We start from the raw sequence: 25,440 nt of genomic DNA on the forward strand, positions 1-25,440 counted from the left end.
TGGATGTTTAAAAAAAAAAAAGAAAAGAAAAGAAAAAGTGCCTACTGGAAAAAAGGGAAAATTATTAATTTTCTAGGCAAAAGAATGATCTGTTACATAGAACAGGAGCTGAAACTACTGTTTTTCAAAGAGAGTGGAAAATCTTTCAATATAAACCAAATTTTCCATAGTTTTGTAAATATGATTATGAATTCCAAGTGTTTATAAATTGCTTGGATGTGCATGCATCTCACAAATTTCCACAGTTTCAAAACAAAAATTTATTTTAGGACTAAAGAGAGAGAAATTCTTCCTACCTCCTTCCTTGGGGCAAGGTCTGTCATTCATTATATGTTTGTACAGTACCTAACACAATGGAGCTGAACCTGGTCGCAGCCTGTAAGTGCTGCTGCAATGTAAATGTTTAATAATAGAGCTGGGTTACTCACATAGAGAAGTGAAGGATTAAGGTTAATGTCAAATGTATTTAATATTTCCTGTATCCTGCTTCCACCACAACAAAATATATTCTTGAATTGCATGAACCATTATTTATTTTCATATTCAATCAAATTTCACTATCCTGTTATACCCAATAGTATACAGTATAGTGGTGACAGCCAATCTCCTACTAATTTCCAATTGAATTGCTACTGAGAGGTTTTGCTGTATAGTTACTGAGGTATGATGTACTTTTCAATTATGAATTTCCACAGTAACAACTTGGTATCTGGGGAGGACAAAGTAACTAAACTGAAGGTTACTATGGTGGCTTGGGATCGATACGATTCCACTGTCATCACTGCGGTCAACAACTTCCTTTTGAAAGTATGGAACTCGACCACGGGACAGCTTCTTCATAGTTTATCTGTGAGTAAAATTCCAGTGTGTATTACAAAATTCTGTACTTCTGCGACTAGAACAAGATTAAGGGCTGAAGTCTGCCATCCTTCCATGCACTAAGTAATGCCTTACTCCTGAAGTAGGTCAGCTGTATGCTTCTCCTGAGTCCTGGTTTAAGGGGTGTGTGTTATGGGGAAAGAGTAAATTATCATGGTGCTGTTGCTCTCCAGCAATTGCTGGCTCTCATAAGGGCCTCTTAGCGCCATAGCCAGCTTGTATTAAAGTAGTTCCAAAATCAGGGAGCTGCAGCAGTCCTCTTTGTTGGCCTCCACCTCACCTTTTCCCAGCTAGGAATCTGGGCTATGAGATCATGGAAGATATTAAACGGAGCTAAAAGTCCTTAGAACAGTGACTGAAGAGTGATACAGTTCTAATCTGATAACATTACATATCACTACATCAAAATAAATATTTAGTTGCGCATTGAGCTGTTATACAGAAACATTACTTTCCTTTCCTACTTTGCTTTCATCACAGGGCCATGATGATGAAGTTTTTGTTTTAGAAGCACATCCATTTGACCAAAGGATCATGCTTTCTGCAGGTCATGATGGGAACATTTTCGTTTGGGACCTTGACAAAGGAACAAAAATTCGCAATTACTTTAACATGGTAAGAATTGTCAGGGAATATTTTCACACTTGTATGAAACTAGGCTTTAGGAAGGAAGAATTATTTTAAGAATAATACCAAGCCATTTGGTAAACGATCATGTTTACATCTCTGAAAATCAGTGGAATGTTTTTGACCAACTTTTTCACAATGGAGCTTAAGGGTGTTGGCATTAAGGTTTAGGAAAGATGGGACACTAATTTAAAACTTAACTGAGAATTGTAAATGTTAAAAAAATAGCTAAATGGGGAGGGGGAATTAGTGAAATTCCATTTCATTGGTGTGAGATGGATCTTACATTAAACTGGGACCTATAAACAGAATGTGTATGCAGTTATATAATGATATTTGAAGAATCTGAAGTAGGGCAGGTTAAATCATCATATTGAAGCTAGTGTAGAAAATAAATGATTTAAAATGGGTATGCTGTGTTTGTACGTTACAGATTGAAGGCCAAGGCCATGGTGCTGTTTTTGATTGCAAATTCTCACCAGATGGACAGCATTTTGCCTGCACAGACTCACATGGGCATCTGCTATTATTTGGTTTTGGATGCAATAAATATTATGAAAAGGTGGGTTGACTGAATCTTAGACTTTTTTCTGCTTTTTGGGCTGGTTTTGTTTGGGAAGTGTTGTTTATGGTATTTCTCTCATGATGAGCTCTAAATGGTGCTTGAATTACGTGGCAGTCACTGGTTATCTAAAGCAAAAGCTGCATATGTTTAAATATCCCACAGTAAATCTTTTGGTAGTGGGAATAGAGGATGTTTGGCAAACCTGGAGAGAATGTGACTTGAAAAAGAAAATATATGCAAGCCTGCACTACATGTTAACTTAATGTGGCAAGGAAAAGTGTCACTTTGTGAAAAAGCAATAAAAACACGAAGGAAGGTCGGTAGGCATCTTAAGGAAGAGAGAAGGGTTTTATTTGATCAAAATGTGTCACTGCTATTCTTTCAAATTTTACACAAGTTCTTTTTGCCAACATAGGAGGTCAGTTGGTGTTATGTTCCGTGAGATCCAATAAAATCCTTTCTTCCAAGGGCAAACTGAACAGAAAATTAACTATATAATTATTGTTCAGTGCTGCCCCTTTCTGTATCAAAGAAAGTGATGAGATTAACTCATATATAGTAAATGCTCCAGATTTCTTTTCTTAGACCTCTGAAAATTAGGAAATACAGAGGTGTAAAGTACAGGCACTCCTGAAATTTAATCTTAATTCTGCCCTCTGGAGCTGGTAGTTGCTACTGGGAATGGTTCAGTAGGGTGGCCCCATAAGTAGACATGAAAAACGACTACAAGAATGTACCATTGTTTGTGCTGTGTTCCAAGTAGGTATTGCGGCATTTATCTGCATGCACTTCAGCTGCATTCACTATTTTATGTACCTGTATTGAATGGAACAGGGATCAATTGGAGCAGGTTGGAAAAGCTCTCCCTGTGGTAGGAGGAAAGGTTCACGTGTACCTTGAGAAATCAACTATGCCTGATTTCATTGCTGAGTTCTGTAGTTTGTGTCCATAGCAGTGCACAGGACTCTTCTTGCCAGGGGGATTGTCTGCCATTTGGTGGCATATGTGATTTTTGGTCTCCACAGCTTAGTGAGGGATACCTGAAGGCAATGTCTCAGATGTAATCCTCAGGGCAAGGCTAAAGTAGTCTGGGGTGGACTGTGTGGACCCCAAGAGACAAAGGTATTAATGTGGCCATGAAGCTGTCCAACATGAGTGTCCCTCCCCAGCCCACAATTCTGCTGCAGCCCAGGGTGGCCGGGGCATCCCTACCCTGCCCCAAATCCAGTTGGAGTGGCCCAGAACTGCAGTGGCCAGGACTCCCCTCCCCTGGCTCAAACCCAGCTCCTGCCTGACCTGCTGTGGGAGGGGCACCTATCCTGCGGCCCCAGGCCTGGAGCTGCCGTGGTGGGGAGATGTGCCTCTCCCCCCGCCCAGCCCAGGGGCTGCTGTGGGGAGAGAGAGCGGGGGAGGGGGGGTAATCTCTCCCCACCGTAGCCCTGGAGCATCCTCCTGCACCCCAAACCGCTCATCCCCGCCCCCACCCCAGAGCCCATGCTCCCAGCCGGAGCCCTCACCCCCTGCACCCTAACTCTCTGCCCCAGCCCTGAGGCCCATCCCACACTCTGAACCTGTCGGCCCCACCCCATAAATTTTGTTATGTGCACCAATATGAAGGTGATGTGTCACACATCACCTCCTTATTGGTGCACAGAACAAAAATCATTCTGCACATGGGCTGGAAAAACTAGAGGGAACACTGACTGTGACCCCCCTATATAACCTTGACACCCCTGCAACTCCCTTTTGGGTTAGGACCCCAATTTGAGAAACGCTGGTCTCCCCTGTGAAATCTGTATTGTATAGTATAGTGTAAAAGCACACAAAAGACCAGGGGGAGACCAGATTTCACAGTCTGTGATGCGTTTTTCATGGCCGTGAATTTGGAAGGGCCCTAAGTATTAGGTAAGGCTTTCATTTTAATGATCTTTTTCTCTTTAGCTGTAGAGAGAGTTTTAAGAGGGAAATTCCCTTGTCTTGACAGGTTTCAGAGTAACAGCCGTGTTAGTCTGTATTCGCAAAAAGAAAAGGAGTACTTGTGGCACCTTAGAGACTAACCAATTTATTTGAGCATAAGCTTTTGTGAGCTACAGCTCCCTTCATCGGATGCATACTGTGGAAGTGTAGAAGATCTTTTTATACACACAAAGCATGACAGTTTTTTAGATGATATTAAAGATGGTGATAACTGTCCTATTGGGGAAAAGAGAATTTTTAGTTGAGATGGGTTGGAGGTCTCATTATTGTTTTTATTCTTAAAATCTAATCCCATTTCCTAGAAGACAAAACAAGAAAAGCTCACACAAGGCAGGGGGGAGAAGAACAGCAAAAATTAGAAAATGCTTCTGTCTCTAGTGTTGAGACTCACTTGTAACCTCACTGCTGAAGAAACATAAGCACAGTATGTGATATCAGCCAATCTGAGACCTGGCAAACGTGTACCAGCATCAGGTGTTTAGGGAATTACAGTTAGCTGTCTTTCTGGTCACAGGCTTACAGGTGTGTTGCAAAATATACAGTCTTGGTAGACTCCGAAGGCAAAAGGAAAGGGACAGGAAAGGGAAGGAGAAGGACGTGCTCTTCCACGGAGAGTGAGTGTGCACGCATCTGTTCTCACATCCCAGGTGATGTCTGGGATGAAGCTGGTGGAAGTGGTGATGTCACCGGTCTCTCTCCCCCCCCCCCCCCATTTAGTCAAGGGTATTTATAATGTAAGTCATGGACAGGTAACCGGCAGTGAATTTTTGTTTGTCTGTGACCTGTCCATGATTTATACTAAGAATATCCATGACTAAATCATATCCTTAGCTATCAGCACATTGGACAGCCATTCAAAGTGGGCAGAGTTAAGCTTGCATTGTGAATTGAGCATGTATCTTAACTCTGTATGTCCTGATTTTCGGAAGTTTCAGTGTAGCCATTCTCTCCATCCTGGAAGGGCATGAAGCACCACTGCATAACCTTAACTCTGAGGGAACGAAATTCTTGGACATTTAATGTTCTTGGTTTTCTAAAAATAATTTTTCTGCTTCCCCATGTGCCACAGCCCAGCACTCCCCTTCCATTGCCTCTGGCTTCTTGGCAATGATTACTCTGACCGCAGAATGCATTGGCTTCATGTTAGTCCCTTCGCTCCCCCATCATAACCTTGTCTCTGGCCTCTCTGCTTGTCCAGCACAACCCTGTTCTCCCTCCTCAGTCCATCCCTGTGATGAGGCAGATTTTGGCATGGGACCCAGAGACCGAAGAGCTGGGGAGAGGATGCAGGCAAGTTCAGGGACTAGCATGAAGTCATTGGGGACTTTTTTGAAGTAAGGGGACAAATATGGGGGCATGTATGTGGGGGATTTTGGTGGCACAGAGCTGAAGCCCTCAACATCCCCCACTGCTCAGACCGCTGACACGCCTTCCTTTGCACCCCACTCTTCCCTACACGAGTCCAGCACCCCCATATTTTCCATCACTGCTCAGATTCCTCTCTGCTGCTCTTACGCTGCTCCAACTCCTCTAACATTCTCTTCATCATACCCATCTCTGACCACCCCCCGCACCTGCTCCTCCAAGGCCTCTCCACATATCCACCTGCTCCTCCCTCTGCCTTGCCGCTCAGTCCATGGTCCTGGTAAGCTAGGAAAGGCTGTGGGGAGGGATGTGGGCATGGCTGCGAGGAGTGACATGCAAGTTGGAGGCAGGAAGGGACAGGAGGAGCCCCTTCCACTGCTGGAGGCAGCATCTGGAAGGTGGTGAGTTCTGGATTCCTTCCCCCTTATTGGTTAGCCTTGGAGCCCCCTCCTTTCACCTAGTTGAGCAGTCACAGGGAGCTCGGGAGGGAGGGCACAGATGGCTCCAGTTCCCTTCCTCCGAAGTATGTCCTTATTGCTCTGAGCTCTCAGAAAGGAAAGGTCCTATTGAGGATGATCCTTTTATTCCTTGAGGGATCGTAGAAAAACTACTTTTTTGGAACCCTAGTTCTTAGTCAAAGCTCTAACCACTGAACCTGATTTTCAAAAACATAGTGTTAGGATGTTCCCTTATGCTAATAAGGGTTGTTATCAAAGTGTGCTGGCTCCTCAGTAGGTGTGGAAGAGCACAGCACGAAAGGATGAAGGTTGGCAAAGGGGCATTCCCCACACCACCTCCCATTCCCCACACCTTGTGCACTGCTCTAACACAGCCCTGTATTCCCCCATTTGGCTCTGATCCCCCCTGTATTCCTTAGCTCTGCACCAAAATAGTTATAAGAATCAGAAAATGTTATGAGCAACTTTTCTTTGATCCCACTTTGTGCCATTGTTCAGAAGGTTCAGACATGAGTGCATTATCCTAACTGCTTATTAGAGTCTTTCATCTTTCCTGTGTTTAATTAACACTAATTTCCTTGACAATGCTTCTACAGTAGAATCAGTGTCTCCTTGTGGATTTTAGAGCTCTGTAAACTAGACATGTTGGTCTCAGTGCCAAACTTCCAAAAGGAGCCTTTGCAGAATGCAGGCTGAGAGCAAGGAACTTGGAAGCTGTCAAGGGTAGGGTTTGCCCTTGCAGTACATGAGTGTAGCTCAGGTTCCGTGACCACAGCATGTCTCCTCCCAGCATCTGTAATAACTGTCTGCAAGCCCCCTGGCTTCACCAGTGCCTTGGTCTGGCTGCATTTTGTTCTCTTTGACATGTCAGTTTCACTCATGCTGACCTGGAGTTTTAAACTTTATCCTTAATAGCTTTTGAAATGTGCTTCTTCAAAGAGGCAGTGGGTCGAAGCACTAGATAAATTCCTAAGGGTGATACCAGTTTGGGGAGGATCAGAGCTATAGTTTGAGACCCATATGTGAGCAAAAAGAGTTAGAACCACCAAGTGATTTTTGTAAACACCATTTTTGGGGGGCTGTATCTCAGGAACCCTTTGCACACATGAGTCTGAATTTGGACCCCACACTCATGAGGGTCCACAGCAAGTGGATTTCAAGACATTCTGAGTCAGCATGTGGATTTTAGTGCACTTAAAATAGTCGCCTTTCAAACAGTGACTCTGAACCTTAAATAGAGCAGAACTGCTGCTCTGCCATAATAAAAATGAAATGAGGCCTTTTCAGATACCTTCTGGGATATGAGTAGTGGTGGGACCAGTAGTGGTTTTGGCTTTGGGGTGTTTTTTTTAGCCTATAATAGAATTATGTTTAGTTTACAGGAAATGTAAAACTTGGTCTTCTGAGCGCCTTGTTGGCACCTGACTACCTCCATTCTCACTCTCTTCCCTATCTACTTACATGGTTAATTTTTTTTTATTTCTCCATCTGTTTTTCATTATGGCGAGCGGAGGACTGCACACTTACTTCCAGAATCCAGCAATGTCATTCTTTAAGCTGTCCAAGGAGAATCATTAGAAAGGAGTACAAGGCACTTTCTCCTATTCTCTTTCTGCCTTGCTTGGCATATCCTGCTGGTGAAGTTTGATGCATGGCATCAGAATTTTCAAGCCTTGTGTTCTTCATCATGTATTTGGCTCTGCAGATCCCCTGCATAGGAGTTGTGTTCTGTGGGTGCAGAAACCATTCCAAAGCAGACTGCTGTTAGTGAACGCTCACCTATTATTAAATTGTCCTTCATATAGATTCCAGATCAGATGTTCTTCCATACGGATTATCGGCCACTGATCCGTGATGCTAATAACTATGTGCTGGATGAACAGACCCAACAGGCTCCACATCTCATGCCTCCCCCATTCCTGGTGGATGTGGATGGAAATCCACATCCCACAAGATACCAGCGTCTTGTACCAGGACGGGAAAATTGTAAGGATGAACAACTTATTCCTCAACTGGGATATGTGGCTAATGGTATGTTATCTAAAGTTCTTGTTTAACAAGCTTACTGAAAAGTATATGAATGCTAATTAACTAGGGCAACACCAGAGGGAATGATCTATTATCACTCTTCTTCAGCTAGACTGTGATCTTCAGTCCAGTGTTAATATGTGAGGGATGAATTACAACATGAATGAAGCAATGGAAGTTTACTGATTGGCCTGTCTTAAAACCAGAGACAGGATTTGGGTTATTGCAGAGAATCTGTAGCACTCAAACAGTAGTGAGCCTTATTCTGTATAGTCAGCAAATCCATTAATTTCAGTGGAGCTGTATACAAGACTGGCAGAATAGGGCCCTGTATTTTGTTAATACAGTAGTTATAAAGTAAAGTAATCTTTGAAAAGGAAGAGGGGTTTTGGTTTTGGAATCAATTTTTTGTTCTTTGTAATATAAACTTTGCTATAGGAGGATCTCTGTAAAAAATCTGACCGTTAACACCAAATGAAACATTAGTACAGTATTTGTTTTCTCTACTGCTAGATGTGGCTTTCAGCTTAATACTTGCAACTGGTGGGGAGAATCTTTTTGGACTCTGCATAGATAGGTAGTTCCCTATATGGCAAGAGAAATTTGGGTAGCAGAATAACGAGGTATAAAAACCAGATAGCAAGAAGACTTCTCTTGGTTCTTTTATGAGTATATGCTTTCATACAAACTGGTAGTCTTTGGCTCTTGCTGCAATCCATATGAATGATAAAATAGTTTTTAAAATCTGTAGCATGAGTGGAATGAGAAACCACTAGAACTGAACTTAATGGGAAAGTATTCAGAGGAGGAGCTAGGTATCTCATGGAAATCTTTGTTGTAGTCTACCACCTTGTTGAAATAGTTGGCAAGCAATGTATCTTACAATAGAAGAGTCAACTTGGCTCGATACAAATAAAATGGAAAATTATATAATGTATGTGAATTGAAGGCAGGAAAGCACTTGGTGCGGAGTTTGAGTGTGTTTGGGTTGTTAGTAAAACTGGTGCTTTGCTCTCACTAAGGTGACGGTGAAGTGATTGAACAGGTGATTGGGCAGCAAACCAATGACCAGGATGAGAGTATTCTGGATGGAATGATTAGGGAGCTGCAGAGAGAACAAGATCTGAGGCGAATGAATGAAGGAGAAGCTATCCCAAACCCTCCATACAGTAGATCGCACTCTATTAATGGTGGTAAGTATTCCCCCCATGTCTTGATTAGTCATTTAGTCAGATTGCTAGGAAAGCACTCTGAACTACTGTGACCAGGTGCCTGGACTGGCTGCACTGAGAATGCCAATGTTTTTGCAGATTTGACCCAGTAGTTTCAGCTGGGGAAATGCTTTTCAGGGCCAACTTCTGAAAAGCATGTATGTTTGCCTGTGTCCATCCAGATTCAGATCTTCTCTCTGTCTGATTCAGAGAATTGATTGAATCCACATCTCCTACCTCACAGATGAGTGCCTTAATCACCAGGCTATGGAGACATTCTCTCTCTGGCTGAGTGAATATTTATGCAAAGTGGAACAGCTTCAACCAGAGAGATTCAGAGCAGAATAGCCTATAGCTTGGTGGTTAGGATTGTTACAAGGAAGGGGAGAGACATGAATTCAGATCCCTGCTTCAGACTGGGGATTCAAACGTGAGTCTCCCAATCCTAGACAAGTGCATTAACTACTGGCTAAAGGTTATCAAGGGACACCACACACAGTTCCTCACAATCTGTTCCTCCTCTCCCCCTGAAAATGGACTTTTCTGGTTTTTTGACAAATGCCTAACCTTTACAAAATATTTTCTCTGATTTTTCAGTTTGCTGACTTGAACCAAAATATCAATTATTCTCCCAGTTCTATCATGATTATGTCTTGTATGTGCTTTCTTTCCCTGTCTTTCCCCATTCGTGTAAGCCAGGGGTTTTCAAACTTAATTGCACCGTGATGCCCCTTCTGACAACAAAAATTACTACATGACCCCAGGCGGGAGGGCCAAAGCCCAAGCCCCACTGCCCTGGCCTGAAACCCTTGGCTTTGGCGTTGGGCCCCAGCAAGGATAACGCCAGCCCAGGTGACCCCATTAACATGAGACCCAGTTTGAGAATCGTTGATTTAAGCATTAGTAACTCATCTGGAGGTCTTTGGAGGGCAGGTGATGACTTAGTAGAAGAATTGAGTGTGAGGTGCAACTGAGAGCACTTGATGTTCTAGCTGGGTAGTGCCTGATTGCTTAAGACAATTAGACCATAATTCTCTTACAAACTTTTTCTAAAAATAAACTTTTACTATCTTACCTTATTATCATTTATTCGCTGCAGGGATGATCCTTTCTAACTTTTCCTATCTTAATGTCACCATAACAGCGTATAATTAGTAAGTAGACGAAGTTATTAGAGTACAGTGCTGCGAAAGGCTAATGCTCTCTTGCTGCTGCCTATATGCATCAGTGTTCATAAATTAAACATATCTGCTTTGTCCCACTGTTTCATTTTAAAGCTTGAATTTGTTCTCCTGTCCCATTGTTCTGTTAGAGACCATGATTAAAAGCTACAATCAAACCCAATCAGATCTGACCAGCTGATCACAAAGCAGCTTACTGTCTGTTGTAACAGATGCTGTGGACTTGTGCTGTGAGTCAGCTAGTCATAAATCAGTTTATTCATAGTATCCAAAGCTCTTAAAAAGTTTACTGTATATTTGCTAGTAATCTGGTTTTAGGTTTTAAATGAGTGAGTGACTTGCTTATGTTTAAACTACCTGCTACTGATACAGATCCATGGGAGCAGTATGCTAGGAAAGGATTACCAACAGAACACCTAATTTCATTTTGATCTAATACAGTGGTTCCAAACACCCAGCTCAGTCTAGCCTGCTTGAGGTTCTTATCTGTCCCTTGTGACCGATTTTTAAATTTTGCACAGTGCAAGCTTTCATTTTAAAAAAAAAAAAAAAGTCTAGACCATATGGTTAAGATAACCTTCCAAACATGAACGGAGTGTAAACTGATGCCCCATTGTCTTCCAGAGTTTGCAGCCTACTTTAAACACTAGCTGTGGGACACATGAACTGCCTGTATTCACATCAGTGAGGTGTTTACATTTAAGCCTAATTGACACTTTAAGAACCAGATTTTCATACAGTTTTGCATAATTATGAGTCTACTTTGCATGTGCACCATATTTGTGCATATGGAAATTAGATAATTTCAATTCTAAATGGCCACGTAAACCAAAGACAGGAATAGCTGTGGTACTAGTACTGTCCAGGATCTTTTTATCCCCACTTGACTGACTAAAGGAAAGATTCAGACTTCGTCTGGCTCTGGGTAAAGGACAGTATGTAGCTGTGCTGCCTTGAGAGCAGCTCAGGGACAGAGTTGTGTCTAAGAATATAAGAATGGCCATACTGGGTCAGACCAAAAGTCCATATAGCCCGGTATTCTATCTTTCGACAGTGGCCAATGCCAGGTGCTTCAGAGGGGATTAACAGAACAGGTAATCATCAAGTGCTCTATTCCCGGTCGCCCATTCCCAGCTTCTGGCAAACAGAGGCTAGGGACACCATGCCTGCCCATCCTGGCTAATAGCCATTGATGGAACTATTGTCCATGAATTTATCTAGTTCTTTTTTGAACCCAAAAAAGGCACAACAGGGTAGGTTACAGAAACAGTGCAAGTGAATGTGTTGGAGCCTACAGTAATCTCATCTGCTTTTGTAGCATGACATTTTCAAAAGCTCCTAAGTAAAAGTCCTGTTGAAAATCAATGGGACTTTGGCCCCTCGTACTTATTAAAACTTTACTTACGCATCTTATGTTGGCCTAGTCATTACTTTGTTGAGAAATCTCCTCGAAAACTCCAGGTACCATAGGAAGTCACAGCACAGACTGATCACTTTTTTTTATGAGTGTGCAAAGTGGTTGGTAACAGTCCAGCAACATATAGAAGTAGGTATTCCTAGGTATTCATCGAAAGTGTCAAAACCCCTCACCTCATGTTAGTAACTGATTTTCAGTTGATCAGTAACTGTGATAAAACTGCCCTCCCCTGAAGCAGCGCAATTATGCTCCGCCACTTGCAGAGGGCTGAGAAGAAACTCTCTGTCTAGGTCTAAATTTTTATGCATAAATTTTTATTAAAATAGTTGTGGAAATGAAAGGGAAAGAGATCTTCATTTTTGTATTTTAGCTCTTAGAAGTCCAGGTTTGGACTCCCCACCAAATGTTGGTCTCAGACGTAGCGGTCAGATTGAGGGGGTCCGGCAAATGCATCTCAATGCTCCTCGCAGTCAGATGGCCACAGAGAGAGATCTCATGGCCTGGAGCAGAAGAGTAGTGGTGAATGAGCTGCATCCAGGGGTTAGCAGGTAAGATGAAGCCATTGATACTGAATTTCTGTTGGAATCATCTCCATTCCTTTGCAGTACAAGAATACTAAAATATATTGAGTTAATATGTTTGTATTTCTTTATGAATCCAATATGTGCTGTCCATATGAAATCAATTGTACAAACATTATGAACTGCGTATACTACTAAAGATCATATTATAACTTTTGGGAGTCTATTGTTTCCTGGGTGTGCATGTATAATGTTCCAAAGCATGCTTGGGGGAGGAAGAATAAGTCATGTAGTGTTTCAATGATACCTCTTTCAAAAATAAGAGAGATTATTTACAATTTTTTTTAAAAGAAATTGATTTTTCAGTACTGTATTTTCTTCAGACTTAGAGTTAATAATTAGGGTTATATTCTGCTTGGGAATTTGGAGAATGGTAATTTCTTACCTTTATGGTTATTTAACTCCTCCTTTGCTGGTTCAGATATTCTGTTCTTACCTTTTTGGGGCCAGTTTTATTTTGACTGTTCTCTTTCTTGAAAGGTTTTTTTTCCTAGTGCAGCTTTTTAAAATTTTAATAGATCATCATGCTCAGTGAAATATTTCTTGAGCTATTATCAAACGTCCAGCAAGCTCCCCTCTTATAGGGAAATGACTAATGATATCAAAAGAGTTTTTTGCTTTGTTTAAAAACAAACTTAAAACAATCTCTGGTTGCTAGCAGGACTTATGCCAACTTAGCTGGTAGCAAGGAAGCAAATACTGTTTTACACACATTTAGTAACTAGATTGTCAGTCTGTTTAATGATTTAGTGAATAAGATGAATGTCTGCCATATGTTTTTAGGGTTCAGGAAGAATGCCGAGCTGCCAAAGGTGATATGGAAGTTAATCTTTACACAGTTGAAAAGAGGAGAAAACCATCCCACACCTTGCAAAGGGTGAGTAGTTTTCATTAGAAGAAAAGGGAAAATAAGAATGGAGACCATTTTAAGCATTGTGCAAAAAAAAAAAAAGTCCAACAGAAATTTTTCTAGATGTTTTAATATCCTTGCTACTTAATCTTTCTAATTTTCCTATATGTAGCTCCATTTTGAAGTTATTCTGTGCTGCAGAACAATTTGCTGTTAGGTGTAAACCATTGTCGGGGGTGGGGGAGAGAAACAGTGAAGTACCTTTAAGTGAGTAAAGGTTCATCTTAAATTTAAAAAAATGTTGGTACCAAGATCTTGATCCTACAACTTGCAATATATGGGCAAATGCTGCATCCACATGGAGCCTTCTATTCTTTAGTGGAGCTCTGTTCCCGCATGGTTCTTTTTGCAGGATGAGGGCCTAACATATTTTCGGACTCTCAGGAATGCAATACATTTTTTGTTATGCACAGACTTTATTTGAGGACCAAATGTTAGATTTTAAATTGAAAAATAGTTTAAATGTCTGACTGCTTGACAAATTAAGTGCTGTATATGTGTAACTACTTTACTCATTTTTTAAAAAGGGTTCATATAACATCTCTCTGTTCTGCAACTGCTGTCATGAACCCCGGGGTCTATGTGAAGTCCCTGTGTTCGGGCACAGAGGCCCCTAAATTGCAACAGCACTATTCTATCAGTTCATATTACACAGCCAGTTTAAGATACCACATCAAAGATCTGTTTTGTACACCCACCAGATGATACTGATATCGTTCAAAGACTGATTCACACACGCTGCTGTAAGGGCTTTTTAAAAAGTGCCATTAATTAAAATACAAAACACCATTTTTAATACGTCTGTATTGCATGAAATCCTGTCCCCACTGAAGTCATTGAAAAAACTCTCATTGGTTTCAGTGGGCCTGGATTTCACCCATTGTATATAAGTATTGCAACTGATAAGATCCCTTTTCAGGGAACTTCAGTCTTCGTCTTCCTCCTCTCCATTATTATTATTATTATTTATTATTTGGATTAGCATAGTGCCTAGAAGTTCACTGTGCTAGTCGCTGTACAAATACAGAATAAAAAGACTGTTCCTGCCCAAAAGGGCTTTCAGTGATGGAGACCTTTTACTTTGTTAAAAAACACACATTGTTCATGTTTGTTACAAGTAAAAGAGATGAGGTTCTTTTTCCAAGTGCCAGTTCTGAAAACTCAACCGGAGATCTGAAAATCAAGCTGGCTTTGTTGCTGCTGCTGAGTAATCAATAAAATCATATGTCCAATCCTATGTTTTTCTTTGGAACTAGACAGGTGTAATAGAGGGCAGGCTTTCTCTTCTTGAACAGTAGTGGGAAGGTTATGTGAACCTTTTGTGCTTTTATGCTAGCAAGCTACATCCACACAAGTACTGAAATGGTGTTGACTGAAACAGTATTTAGAGACTTGTTGAAAGCAAGTCTAATCTCACAGTTTGATTTGTGGCATTTTTATACATGTATTTTACAAGTGTGCTAGAGGAATCACACAGTCCTTAGAATAGTACATTTCTTTTTTGTAGTCAAGACCACAGGGAACAGCTGTTCAGCAAGAAAGTGGTATTTTTGCATAACCAATTTTTCAGGGTCAAATCACTTCTTAAAACAATGGGCAATATGAGCAATATAGCCAAGCCAGAGTAAGTTAGGGATGGCATTTCAGCCCGAACTCCAGATTTTCTGGTTTTCTGTTGAGAGTTGGACAGCATCCAGTCCTTTTAATATGGCATGTTTTTGTAGTGTATATAGATATATTTAACTGTTAAAAAATCTAATCTTTGTCTTTTTTCTTCCGTAACAAAAGAGTGATTATCAACCTGGCAGTGGACGATCTTTGAGAAGAAACCAACGTAAACGCCAGCATGCCTACCAAACACGCTCCACCATTGAACACAATCAGCAGGGAGCAAGTCAAAATGCACGTACAAAGGAAGAATCTGAAAGCTCCTCCGAGGTATGACACCTCAAGTAATTGTTTCAATATGTTCCTTGGTTGTGTGGTTTGATGACAGATGTTCTCAAAAAGGTGTTATCATTAAGACTCAGGATTTCCTCTTCCTTTATGAAGAAGGATTTGATTCAGTTGTTTTTAGGATTCATGCCATTATTTTATTAAATCAGTCTGGGAAGGAGATGTACCATTTTATTTCAGTGCCTAAATTGGCAGAAATATAAAAGTATTCAAATCTAGTTAAAATGGATTGTTTTATGGACATCATCTGCTAGGAAGTCTTGAAATGTTGTTAGGTTAATTTAACTGGCCTGGACGTTGCTTTCTAACATTTGCTATTCTGGTGTTTCATGCAAATAGTAGACTTCAAATTGTACATGTACTGTAGATGTCACTAAGTAGGTTGGTTTTGTGTACATCTGTACAGCAACTTTTAAAGATCCTGTATTGGTGTTAGTGGTTGATACTGGCAAGAGTAAGGATTGGAAGTTTCACAGATTAAATGTAATTTTTCCTCTCAGCAAGGAAAGGGGAGCATGTAAAATAAGACACATTATACATATTGTATATATTCACTGCTTTCTCCTGCTCTGTAACTTAACACTAAAATACATGTGAATTAAATGCTCAGTTAAAAGCTCACCATAGTTATCAGAATTCTGACAAGAAGAAAAAGCTTACTAGTAGATTGATTAAGGCCATACTTGTGTATTAATGGATATATGTTTCAGATATTAGAAATTAATACCTTTTAAGCTTTTAAGAAACATTTTAAGTACTTTTTTATTGTTTTAACATTTGATGATACGAAGTTCTTCCTCATGCATCTGCCTTTGCAGCTCTCCACTGGAGGAGCTCTTTGCCTTGCAGACCAAAAACCTTCAGTAGAAGCAAGAACCATTAAAGACTATGTGCATCCCCCCCCCCCCCTCCCAAATCAGGCTTTTCTTCTTCCACCTGTTCTGCAGAGGCAACTTTGTGAGGGAGAAATGATGGTCATGTACCAGTAACTGGAATTCTCTGAATATATTTGGGGTCAGCAGATGTGCACTGACCACGTCCAGCCTTTCCCTTTCCTGTGGATTTTGGGTCAGGTTTTCTGAGGTTGAAAGGACCTAAAGGACATTTTTATAGGGGGTGTGGAATTTTTTATATATATATATAATATATATATATATATAAATATAAAATAAATATAAAATTTATTTATATATATAAAATTTTGGTTCTAGAATGCCTCGAGGGCGGGTGTTGTCCCACGCCTTAGTAGCTCATGCTATCAAAGGTGCAGTGGTTTGTGAGGAGAGGCATGTTGTGTAACTCGTGTCATCCGGGTGTTTGCATCGTGATATTTTCAGGCAAATATAGGAGAACTTCGGGAGTGGAGGTTATTCATAACTCTGAAACATTCTTAACTCTGAACAACACATTATGGGTTGTTCTTTCAAAAGTTTACAACTGAACATTGATTTAATACAGCTTTGAAACTTTACTATGCAGAAGAAGAGTGCTGCTTTTAACCATCTTAATTTAAATTAAACAAACACAGAAACCGTTTCCTTACTGTCAAATCTTTTTTTATACTTTCTCTTTTTTTAGTAGTTTCTGTTTAACATAGTACTGTATTTGTGGTGTGTTTATTTTCTTTGTCTCTGCTGCTGCCTGATTGCATATTTCTGGTTCCAAATGAGGTGTGTGGTTGACTGGTCAGTTCATAACTCTGGTGTTTGTAACTCTGAGATACTACTGCATATATAATATGAAAGAGAAAATATTTGGTGAAAATGTGGCAGCAGGAATAGCAACATGATTCTTTTGTTTTTAATGCAGGAAGATGAAACAGTTGGCACAAGTGATGCCTCTGTAGACGACGCTGTGGCTGTATGGCAAAGTGAAAGCAGTTCCAGGTAGCTTTTCCTATCCTCCTAAATATTTCTTCTTTGTCTTGTGATTTATGTAGTCTTAGAAAGCCGTACCGTGACGGTTGGTATTTCTGGAGCCATGACTACAATATGGAAATAAGTATCTAGGACTTATTTCACCATAAAATAAGTAAATATTTCACTATAAAATAAGTAAATCTGTTACTTCTGTGAGAGATTAAGGTAAAGAGGAGACTCTCACCTTGTTTAGTAGATGTTTGTGCTCTGCACTGCTCACCATTGAAGTTTACAGGCTCCATCACTCTGGACAGAATATTTGTCTCTTTAATTAGGAAGTATAATAGTGAAATTGACCAAGTAATTATAAAAGTGTTTATAAAACCACTTACCTTTTGTTAAAGCAGTGTGAAAGACCTATACTTCCAAATGTTTTTTAGTCTGAAGACTTTCTTCTTTTTTTCTTATCCGCTATACAGTTTTTTTGTGTTCTCTGCGCAAGATTAGGAGCTAGTATGAAGTAGATCAGTAAAATGAAGCGTTTTCATATTTGTGAGTCAGTTACCTAAAACACAAATGTTAGTTGATTATTTGAGTAGTGAAGTAATAGCATTGACACAGAATGACTGCTTTGTGCTAAAGTGGCCAGATCTGTTCTGCTCTTTGTAATGAATTTGTCAAAATACCTTTGTGCATAATTTTTAGAATTTTTTAAAAAATACTGTCCTTCTGTGTTTGGAGGGACGAAAGGTCATATTAAATCAGAAAGTGTATGTCCGTTACTGTGATGTTATGGAAGTCAGCAGTATACATTTAAAGACTCCACTAATATAGACTAAAACTTTGACAAATTCCAGGAATAAATCCATTAAGAATTGATGTGAAAACACGAGGGCAATAAAATATGTTCCTACAGCCTTCTGTGAATGAGTGGAATCATTACTATGATGCAAATGTTAAATATAATTCTGGCTTGTATATGAATTTTCAACTGAAATAGTATGCTGAATGTCTAAATTATACACCATTTAGGCTTTCTATAGACTTCATGTGAATATAGTTCTAATCCTGCTAGCTGTCCTCACAGTCACAGGAACCCATCTACATGGAGCAGCTTGCAGGATGAGGGCGAGGACTGTATTGTGTGAAAGTCAGAGTTATGGTTTTCTTGACATCTTGTTTCTTAGCTTTTTACTTCGTAATATTTACAGTGATTCTTCAAGTGAATATTCTGACTGGACAGCAGATGCTGGAATTAATCTCCAGCCTCCAAAGAGACAAACCAGACAGGCGACTCGGAAGATCTGTAGCAGCTCTGAAGATGAAAATCTAAAGGAAGCTAAAGGATTGGAAGAGAAACGAAGGAAACCCAAACAGACTAGAAAAAAGGTTAGCTTTTCTTTTTTAATGGCTTTTTGGCTTTACGGCTATAAATCTTTCATCAATGGTTGTCTTCAAGTTAATTTTTTTCATAAACAAGAATGCATGAAAGACAACTGATAACACAGTAGTCACAATTCACTTTAAAATAAAACAGAATAGGATTCTGGATATGTAACTTTGTTATGCTATTGTTGTGTAGTGGTAATTTTGATATTTTAGTGATTTATAATTAGGATGATGAAAAGAACAGACTTTTATAAAAGAGGTAGGTTAGTGAGAGAGACCTTTATATTTACTCACTACAGACCAAGTTATTTTGTGTTTTCTGAATAAGTGTGGCCAGAACCAGGGCCACATGAAGGTCCTTTTTCGTCTGAGGATTTCCCTGGCTAGTGCAAAGCCAACATAGTATGCTCTATGCGTAGGAGGAGGGATGTAGTGTTTTGAGGATTGGAGAGGTAGGACCAGAACTCACTGTGCTCCAGCAGTCCCCACTGGTGTGATGTCACTTGGAGTCACCACAAATGAGAAGTAAGTCAGAGCAGCCATTAATATGCTTTAACTTGCACCAGGGGCCAGTTCAACTCCCAGCCAGCCTGAGGATCTTTGCCACAAAGGTGACTTGGAGCCACTTTTTGTTTCACCTCAGCTGTGCCAAGGGATGTTCTGGAACAGCTGAGGGATTTAGTCCTTAAGGTGTCAAATTTTTCAGCTGTCTATTTTACTTTTATGTATATCTTGGGGTGAAGAGGATGGAAAAGAAAAAAACAAGTGATTAGCACCCCTTACGTCTTTCCTTTTGTATAACTTCATCTCAAAGGGCAAATGTAAAGGGTCAGATTCACACCTGAAGTGAGCCTATTGACTTTGAATTATGTTCCAAATAGAACTACAAAGGGTTAGTGGAAGGACTGTGACATTAAAGGAGTTATGTTAGTTCCATATTTTTAATTTTTGTATTATATGCTTCTCTTGAAGAATGTTTGGTTTTTGTCGAAGCAGCTGTTTAACATGCTGTTAGGCCTGTTATATATATCTTAAGAAATTAATTCTTTCCTTAGTCTGCCATTATACTGATGATAATGGGTGATCACTTGATCTTCTTGGAGACTTGGCATATCACGATTTGCTTTGCTCATAATATTTAATGAGCTTTGTTCTATATAATGAGTTGCTCACATGCCTTGCCAATAGTAATTACAGCTTGTTCCCTAAAAGTAATGTAATTTGTTTAAGAAACCAAGTGGATTACTTTCGATGGAAGGTGAACCCAGTGAAGAATGGTTTGCACCCCAGTGGATCTTGGATACCATACCACGTCGTTCACCCTTTGTCCCACAAATGGGAGATGAGGTAATGTTGTGCGTGTTCCCATTGACAGCAGATGAAATGGCCTCAACTAGGCCAATAAAGATGCTTCAGATGCCTACACATAAATAACATGCTGCTCAGAAGGAAGAATAAGAGTGTTTTCCAACAAAATAATCCTTATGGAAATATCCTATAGAATTTAGGATGATCCTTGTTTGTAGATATCTTTTTTTGTAAAAAAAAATAAATAAATAACCCCATGGATCAGCTGTATGACTAAAATGAAATCTACACATTCTCTTTTCTTTTCTTTAAGATTATATATTTTAGGCAAGGTCATGAAGCTTATGTACGGGCAGTAAGGAAGGCAAAAATTTACAATGTTAACATGCAAAAACAACCATGGAACAAAATAGAACTCAGGGTAAGTCAACTTAAAAAAAACAAAACAAAAAACTTCCACGATCTGTGAATCATGTCGTTAACTTCTGCATTAAAGTCAAATGTGAACAAATAAAAGAAAAATGCTGTTTAAAAAGTTTTGCTTTGCAAACCAAACTTTACAGATTTTTTTTATGACCTACATCAATCAATCACTGATGGTAGGAACTCAGTAGGAGATTCAAGTTGAAGGAAGATGTTTACGTAGAATGGTATTCTTCACTAACAAAAGTTAGACAACTCTAATTTGAAATATTACCTTTTCTTGCATTCTAACTCATACAGAACTAGCAACTCTCAAGTCGTTAATACAATCACTTCAGCATTCTTAGAATGAATGAACATACAGATACTGCTCATTGTTTCAGAACCTGAGAGTAACAAATAGGGATCCCAACTATATATATAAATTTGTATTAGTGGTGGCTGTTTAGGGCCAACTATGCGTCTTCCAAGGCCTCTTCAATTTGAAAGGGATGGGAAAGAACTACTCCCCTTAAGTTACATCCACACTTGGGACTAGGGTGTGATTCCTAGCTCAAGTAGGCATACTTGTTCTGGTTATCATTGAGCTAGTGCACTAACAATAATATTGTACCCATGGTGGTATGAGCTGGCAGCCCCAAGAACATACCCATGGGATCCAGGTGGGTTTACGCGCGGGAGCAGTTAGCCTGTGCCACCACAACACTACTTCTGGTTTTGACATGCCCATTGGATGAGAGTTAGCATAAGCATGTCTGCGTGAGGTGGGACTCACACCCCTAATCCCAGGTGCAGACGTAGCCTTATAGAGGCATAATGCCTACAGGTATTGCCCCTCAAGTCCTAGCACTTCTAGAGGCATTCATTTAGCTCATGCTAAATCTTCTTTTTAAAAAGACCATACTTTGCTTCCCCTAGTGCTGCCTCCTGATGTGCAAAGGTTTTGAGGTTGTGGCGTTGGCCAGAGATGCCCCCCTGGGGCCACTACTGCTTCTGGAAGAACAAATGCACCACCCCCAATACACTTTCCAGTGCAGTTAACCAAATTATGGCCAGCCTACTGGAATATGTTAGGGGGGAGGAGTATCATGTACCCTCTCATCCTTCTTTGCTAGAGAGACCACTATGCTCTTGGATTTTTAGGAATGAAGCATATGATTGATAGACGTATCTAGGCTGGAAGGAGGAAGTAATCTTATAAATACATACCTTTCTTTGTGCATATATGTGAGTGAATATGCTGCTTTTAACGAGATAAAATAATAATATAAATATTGACCCACACTGTGTTTTGATAATTAGGAACAAGAACTTGTGAAGACTGTAGGAATTAAATATGAAGTCGGACCTCCTACACTCTGCTGCTTGAAGCTTGCATTTCTAGATCCAATCTCAGGCAAAATGACAGGAGAATCTTTTTCCATTAAGTGAGTAGCTGACTGAATCATTTCTCCAAAAAAACAAATATTCTTACAAATCGTCTAGAATCCCCTTTTTCTGATCTCCTTGCAGCTGAAGGCTTCGTGTAAGCAGTTGTCATTCCTGCAATGAACAAGAAATGGTAGTTGAAGACTAAAAAGATTGCCTATGGGATTACATGAGAACAATGGCTGTGAGAGCAGTGTCTTGTTTAGAAGTAATATTGTTTTCTGCTATTTTATAGGTACCATGATATGCCAGATGTTATTGATTTCCTTGTGCTGCATCAGTTTTATAATGAAGCCAAAGAAAGGAACTGGCAGATTGGTAAGTACCATTTTACCACATCCGTGTGTTTGGCATACTGAATACCAGTATTGGACAGGATGCAATTCATTGTCTTTATTCTAAATCTAAAATGTAAATATTTGCCCAGTTTTAATGAAAGAGGCACTTGTAAGTCATTGGTTGTTCACTTTTAAATGTACTGATTATTTTTCAAGTGCAGTCCTCTCTTTGAGAGCATTCTAACACACTCTTGATGTAAACACCTTATGTTTTATTTTCTAACATTTAAACTTAAAAAAATCATAGTCTGTCACTTCTACAATTTGCATATTAATGATTTCTGATCACGACTGTTATATTATAAAGCTAGAATGCTCAGATAAGCTAGGGGAAATCTGCTGTCAATCTCCAGAAATGTAAAGATGCCCTTCTTTGGTCTTTTTTGGCCTCTGTATGCTGCTGTGGTGAATGCGGTAGACATACAGAATCCTATAAATTATTTACTTTATTATATAAGTAAGGTGTTTTAGCTGTTACATAAGAAATAGATAAATTATTATGTGCATTACTCCATTGCTAAATTTAACTTTTTTTTAAAAAAAAATTTAATTACAGGGGATAGGTTTCGCAGTATAATAGATGATGCTTGGTGGTTTGGAACGGTGGAGAGTCAGCAGCCTTTCCAGGCAGAATATCCTGATAGTTCCTTCCAGTGCTACAGCGTTCAGTAAGGATTACTGTAGTTGCAGTATATTTGATATATCTAAGCACTTATGTGTCTCTTCTCCTCTGCATATTTATATGTAACTTACATGTGTGCATCAAGGGAAAAAAATTCAGATGAACAAACAGACCCCCTTTCTTTGTGACCTACCGACTCCCAAAACTATAATTTTGGGATTTTAGTGCAATTTGATGTGAATTAGAGCCCCAGACAACTACCACTGCGTTCCTGGTTCTTGTTACATTGGAATTGCCTTACCAGATCTTTCTCGTCCAGTATCCTATTTCTGACAGTGGCACCAAATACTTTAGAAGAAGGTGCAAGTAACCATGCAGTGGGAGTAATGAAATAACCTGCTCATAGGGGAGGTTTCATTTTTATTCTGGCCAATGGTTGTCTTTTATGTGCTGGAGCATGAGGCTTTAAATGTTTTAAAAAAATTAATCCTATCTAATGTAACCGTGACATTCTCATTGTCTACAAAAGTGTAGAATTCCCTTTCTGAATAATGTGACAGTGAGTTCCACAGTTGAATTATGTGTTGTCTTTTAAAAAGTTTCTTTTTATTAGTTTTTATTAGATTCCCTCTGTATACTATTCGTTATTTTGCGTACATCTATGTCTCCTTTTTATTAGTCTCCTTTCTAACAAGTCCCAGTCTTTGTAATTGCTTCTTATATGGAAGTCTTTCCTTGCATCTAATAATTTTCATCACCTGTCTCTGGACCCCTTCTTTTTCTGTCATCTCTTTTGAGATGGGGTGACCAGAACTGAGCCAATATTCCAGGTGAGGGCATTCTATTGATTTGTATTATGGCATGATAATACTGACAGTATTATTGTCTATTCCATTCATTTATGCGAAACGTTTTGTTTGCTGCACATGCACATTGTTGAATTCTGTGACAACTCAGGCTTTTAACCTGAATAGTTACAGTTAATTTGAAACCCAGCAATGTGTGTGAATAGTTCAGATTTGTCGTTCAATGTGCATTACCTTGCATTTGTCAACACTGAATTTCATTTAACCTTGTGCTATCCATTGGCCTGGTTCTGTTGGATCCTTCTAGTGTTTCTCAGTCTTCTTTAGTTTTAACTAACATCATTTTGAGTCATCTGCAATTTGTGTAACCTCATTGTTTCCCCGCTTTTTCAGATCATTGCTAAATATATGTGTAAAATAGCCATCCTAGTGTGGTTCTTTGGGCCATCCTACTGTTAACATTTTGTCACGTTGAAAAACAAGGATTTGTCCCTACGGTGGCTTTTTTGGAATGTCGGGGGGGGGGGGGAGGGGGAGTGTTGTTTTTGTGATGGTAGCCAGTTGCTAGTGTATGGCAGGACTGTGCCTTATCCCATGACAAAATAGTTTCTTAATAGCCTCCTGTTTAGTCAAAGGATTTGTTTAAAAGTCCAAGTAAATAAAATCAACCATTTTTCCATTATCCACTCTCTTGTCGACTTGCTCAAAGTGTGCTACCAAATTGGAGAAGCACCATTTTCTGTTACAGAGGCTGTGCAGATTTCTTCCTTGTGTATCATTGTTCATTTAGTAGTAGTAACCAAAATATTGTGTTGTTCTGGAGCACTACTGGGATTCTCAAAAGTGATCTGTAGCTATTATATTACAGCCTTTTCTGGTAGATATCATCTGACAAAAGCATTTGTTAAAAATACTAATTTATCAGTCACTGGTTACAAAAATAATCTGTGGTTAGTGGTTACAAAAATGTTTTGACTTTTTTCCCTAGTGGTAATAGTTATTGACTGCTGTAAAAACAATCTTCCCAAACATTAGGTTTTATTAATTGTTGTCATTGCTAAGGCAGATACATTGCTGAGATTTGACCAGTACTCTATGTATTAGAGATGGGCTTGAAGAAAAACCCTGGATCGAAATACCCCAATCATAAGGGAAGCTGAGATCCACTTGTGACTCTGGCCAATCTATAATATACTTCTGGGAAGATCACACTGCCATTTTATTTCAAGTCTCTTTTGGAAGAAATTTTACACCCTACATGCATCAATGAAAATAGGTAAAAATTAAATATTTGCATGTATGTAATATGGTTTTCATTTGTTTTAAATAGCTGGGACAACAACGAAAGAGAAAAGATGAGTCCATGGGACATGGAACCAGTTCCAGAAGGAAGTAAATATGCTTTTGAATTAATTATTATTTCCATGTCAGTACAATTATACCAGCATGACATTAATGGCTTACTGTTTCTGAATCCTTCCCATTTCTTTTAGCTGCTTATCCAGACGAGGTTGGTGCTGGAGTTCCCGTGTCCCCAGAGGAACTGACATCTCTGCTGTATAAACCCCAAGAAGGAGAATGGGGGGCCCATTCCAGAGATGAAGAATGTGAACGAGTTATTAAGGGAATTGATTATCTTCTGACCCTTGGTATGTTGGCATGAAATAAATTACAGGAGCATCAAGAAAATCAGCATGATGTCAAATGACTCTTTGCGGGGGGAAATTTACTTAACAAAAAACTTTGGATATAGCCTCTTATTCCTCTAGGTACCCTTTGCAGGTACACTTTCATCATTGTAGGGCTTGATCCTGCTCCCATTCATGTCTAATGATAGCAAGGGAGCTAAACTCAGTCCCTAATGAACAAAATATAATTAGTTTTAACTAGTGTTGGTATGAAACTATTTTATTTAAATGCTGTTAAACAAGGAAGGAATCCTATTTACAATTTCTGACGTTGGACATCCATACTTCAAGGTTTATATGAGATGGCAGTTTTCAGCAACAGCTACCGGCATGGAAATCTCAAATGCAGCTTTTAACAAAAAATGCATTTTTAAATATAGTAGTTCATGCAAGGGGAAATTCATTTGCATCCCGTGGGCATTCA

The 25,440-nt window shown here is 39.5% G+C and overlaps 1 protein-coding gene across 1 annotated transcript in view; it reads left to right on the forward strand.

The window, feature by feature from the left end:
- The window catches only part of BRWD3 (bromodomain and WD repeat domain containing 3), a 91,729-nt gene that overhangs the window by 45,477 nt on the left and 20,812 nt on the right, over positions 1-25,440 (forward strand). Inside the window, exons 14-30 of the mRNA XM_084639372.1 lie at positions 696-849; positions 1,360-1,494; positions 1,940-2,068; positions 7,677-7,902; positions 8,922-9,092; positions 12,079-12,256; positions 13,073-13,166; positions 14,988-15,137; positions 16,965-17,041; positions 18,226-18,403; positions 19,634-19,750; positions 20,025-20,132; positions 21,437-21,561; positions 21,798-21,880; positions 22,457-22,568; positions 24,659-24,720; positions 24,822-24,977. Of these exons, the coding sequence (XP_084495498.1) occupies positions 696-849; positions 1,360-1,494; positions 1,940-2,068; positions 7,677-7,902; positions 8,922-9,092; positions 12,079-12,256; positions 13,073-13,166; positions 14,988-15,137; positions 16,965-17,041; positions 18,226-18,403; positions 19,634-19,750; positions 20,025-20,132; positions 21,437-21,561; positions 21,798-21,880; positions 22,457-22,568; positions 24,659-24,720; positions 24,822-24,977 (2,255 nt within the window). The remainder of the gene's footprint in view (positions 1-695; positions 850-1,359; positions 1,495-1,939; positions 2,069-7,676; positions 7,903-8,921; positions 9,093-12,078; positions 12,257-13,072; positions 13,167-14,987; positions 15,138-16,964; positions 17,042-18,225; positions 18,404-19,633; positions 19,751-20,024; positions 20,133-21,436; positions 21,562-21,797; positions 21,881-22,456; positions 22,569-24,658; positions 24,721-24,821; positions 24,978-25,440) is intronic.

The sequence above is a fragment of the Lepidochelys olivacea genome (genome assembly GCF_965140295.1).
Source record: "Lepidochelys olivacea isolate rLepOli2 genome assembly, chromosome: 9".
NCBI classification, from domain to species: domain Eukaryota; kingdom Metazoa; phylum Chordata; order Testudines; family Cheloniidae; genus Lepidochelys; species Lepidochelys olivacea.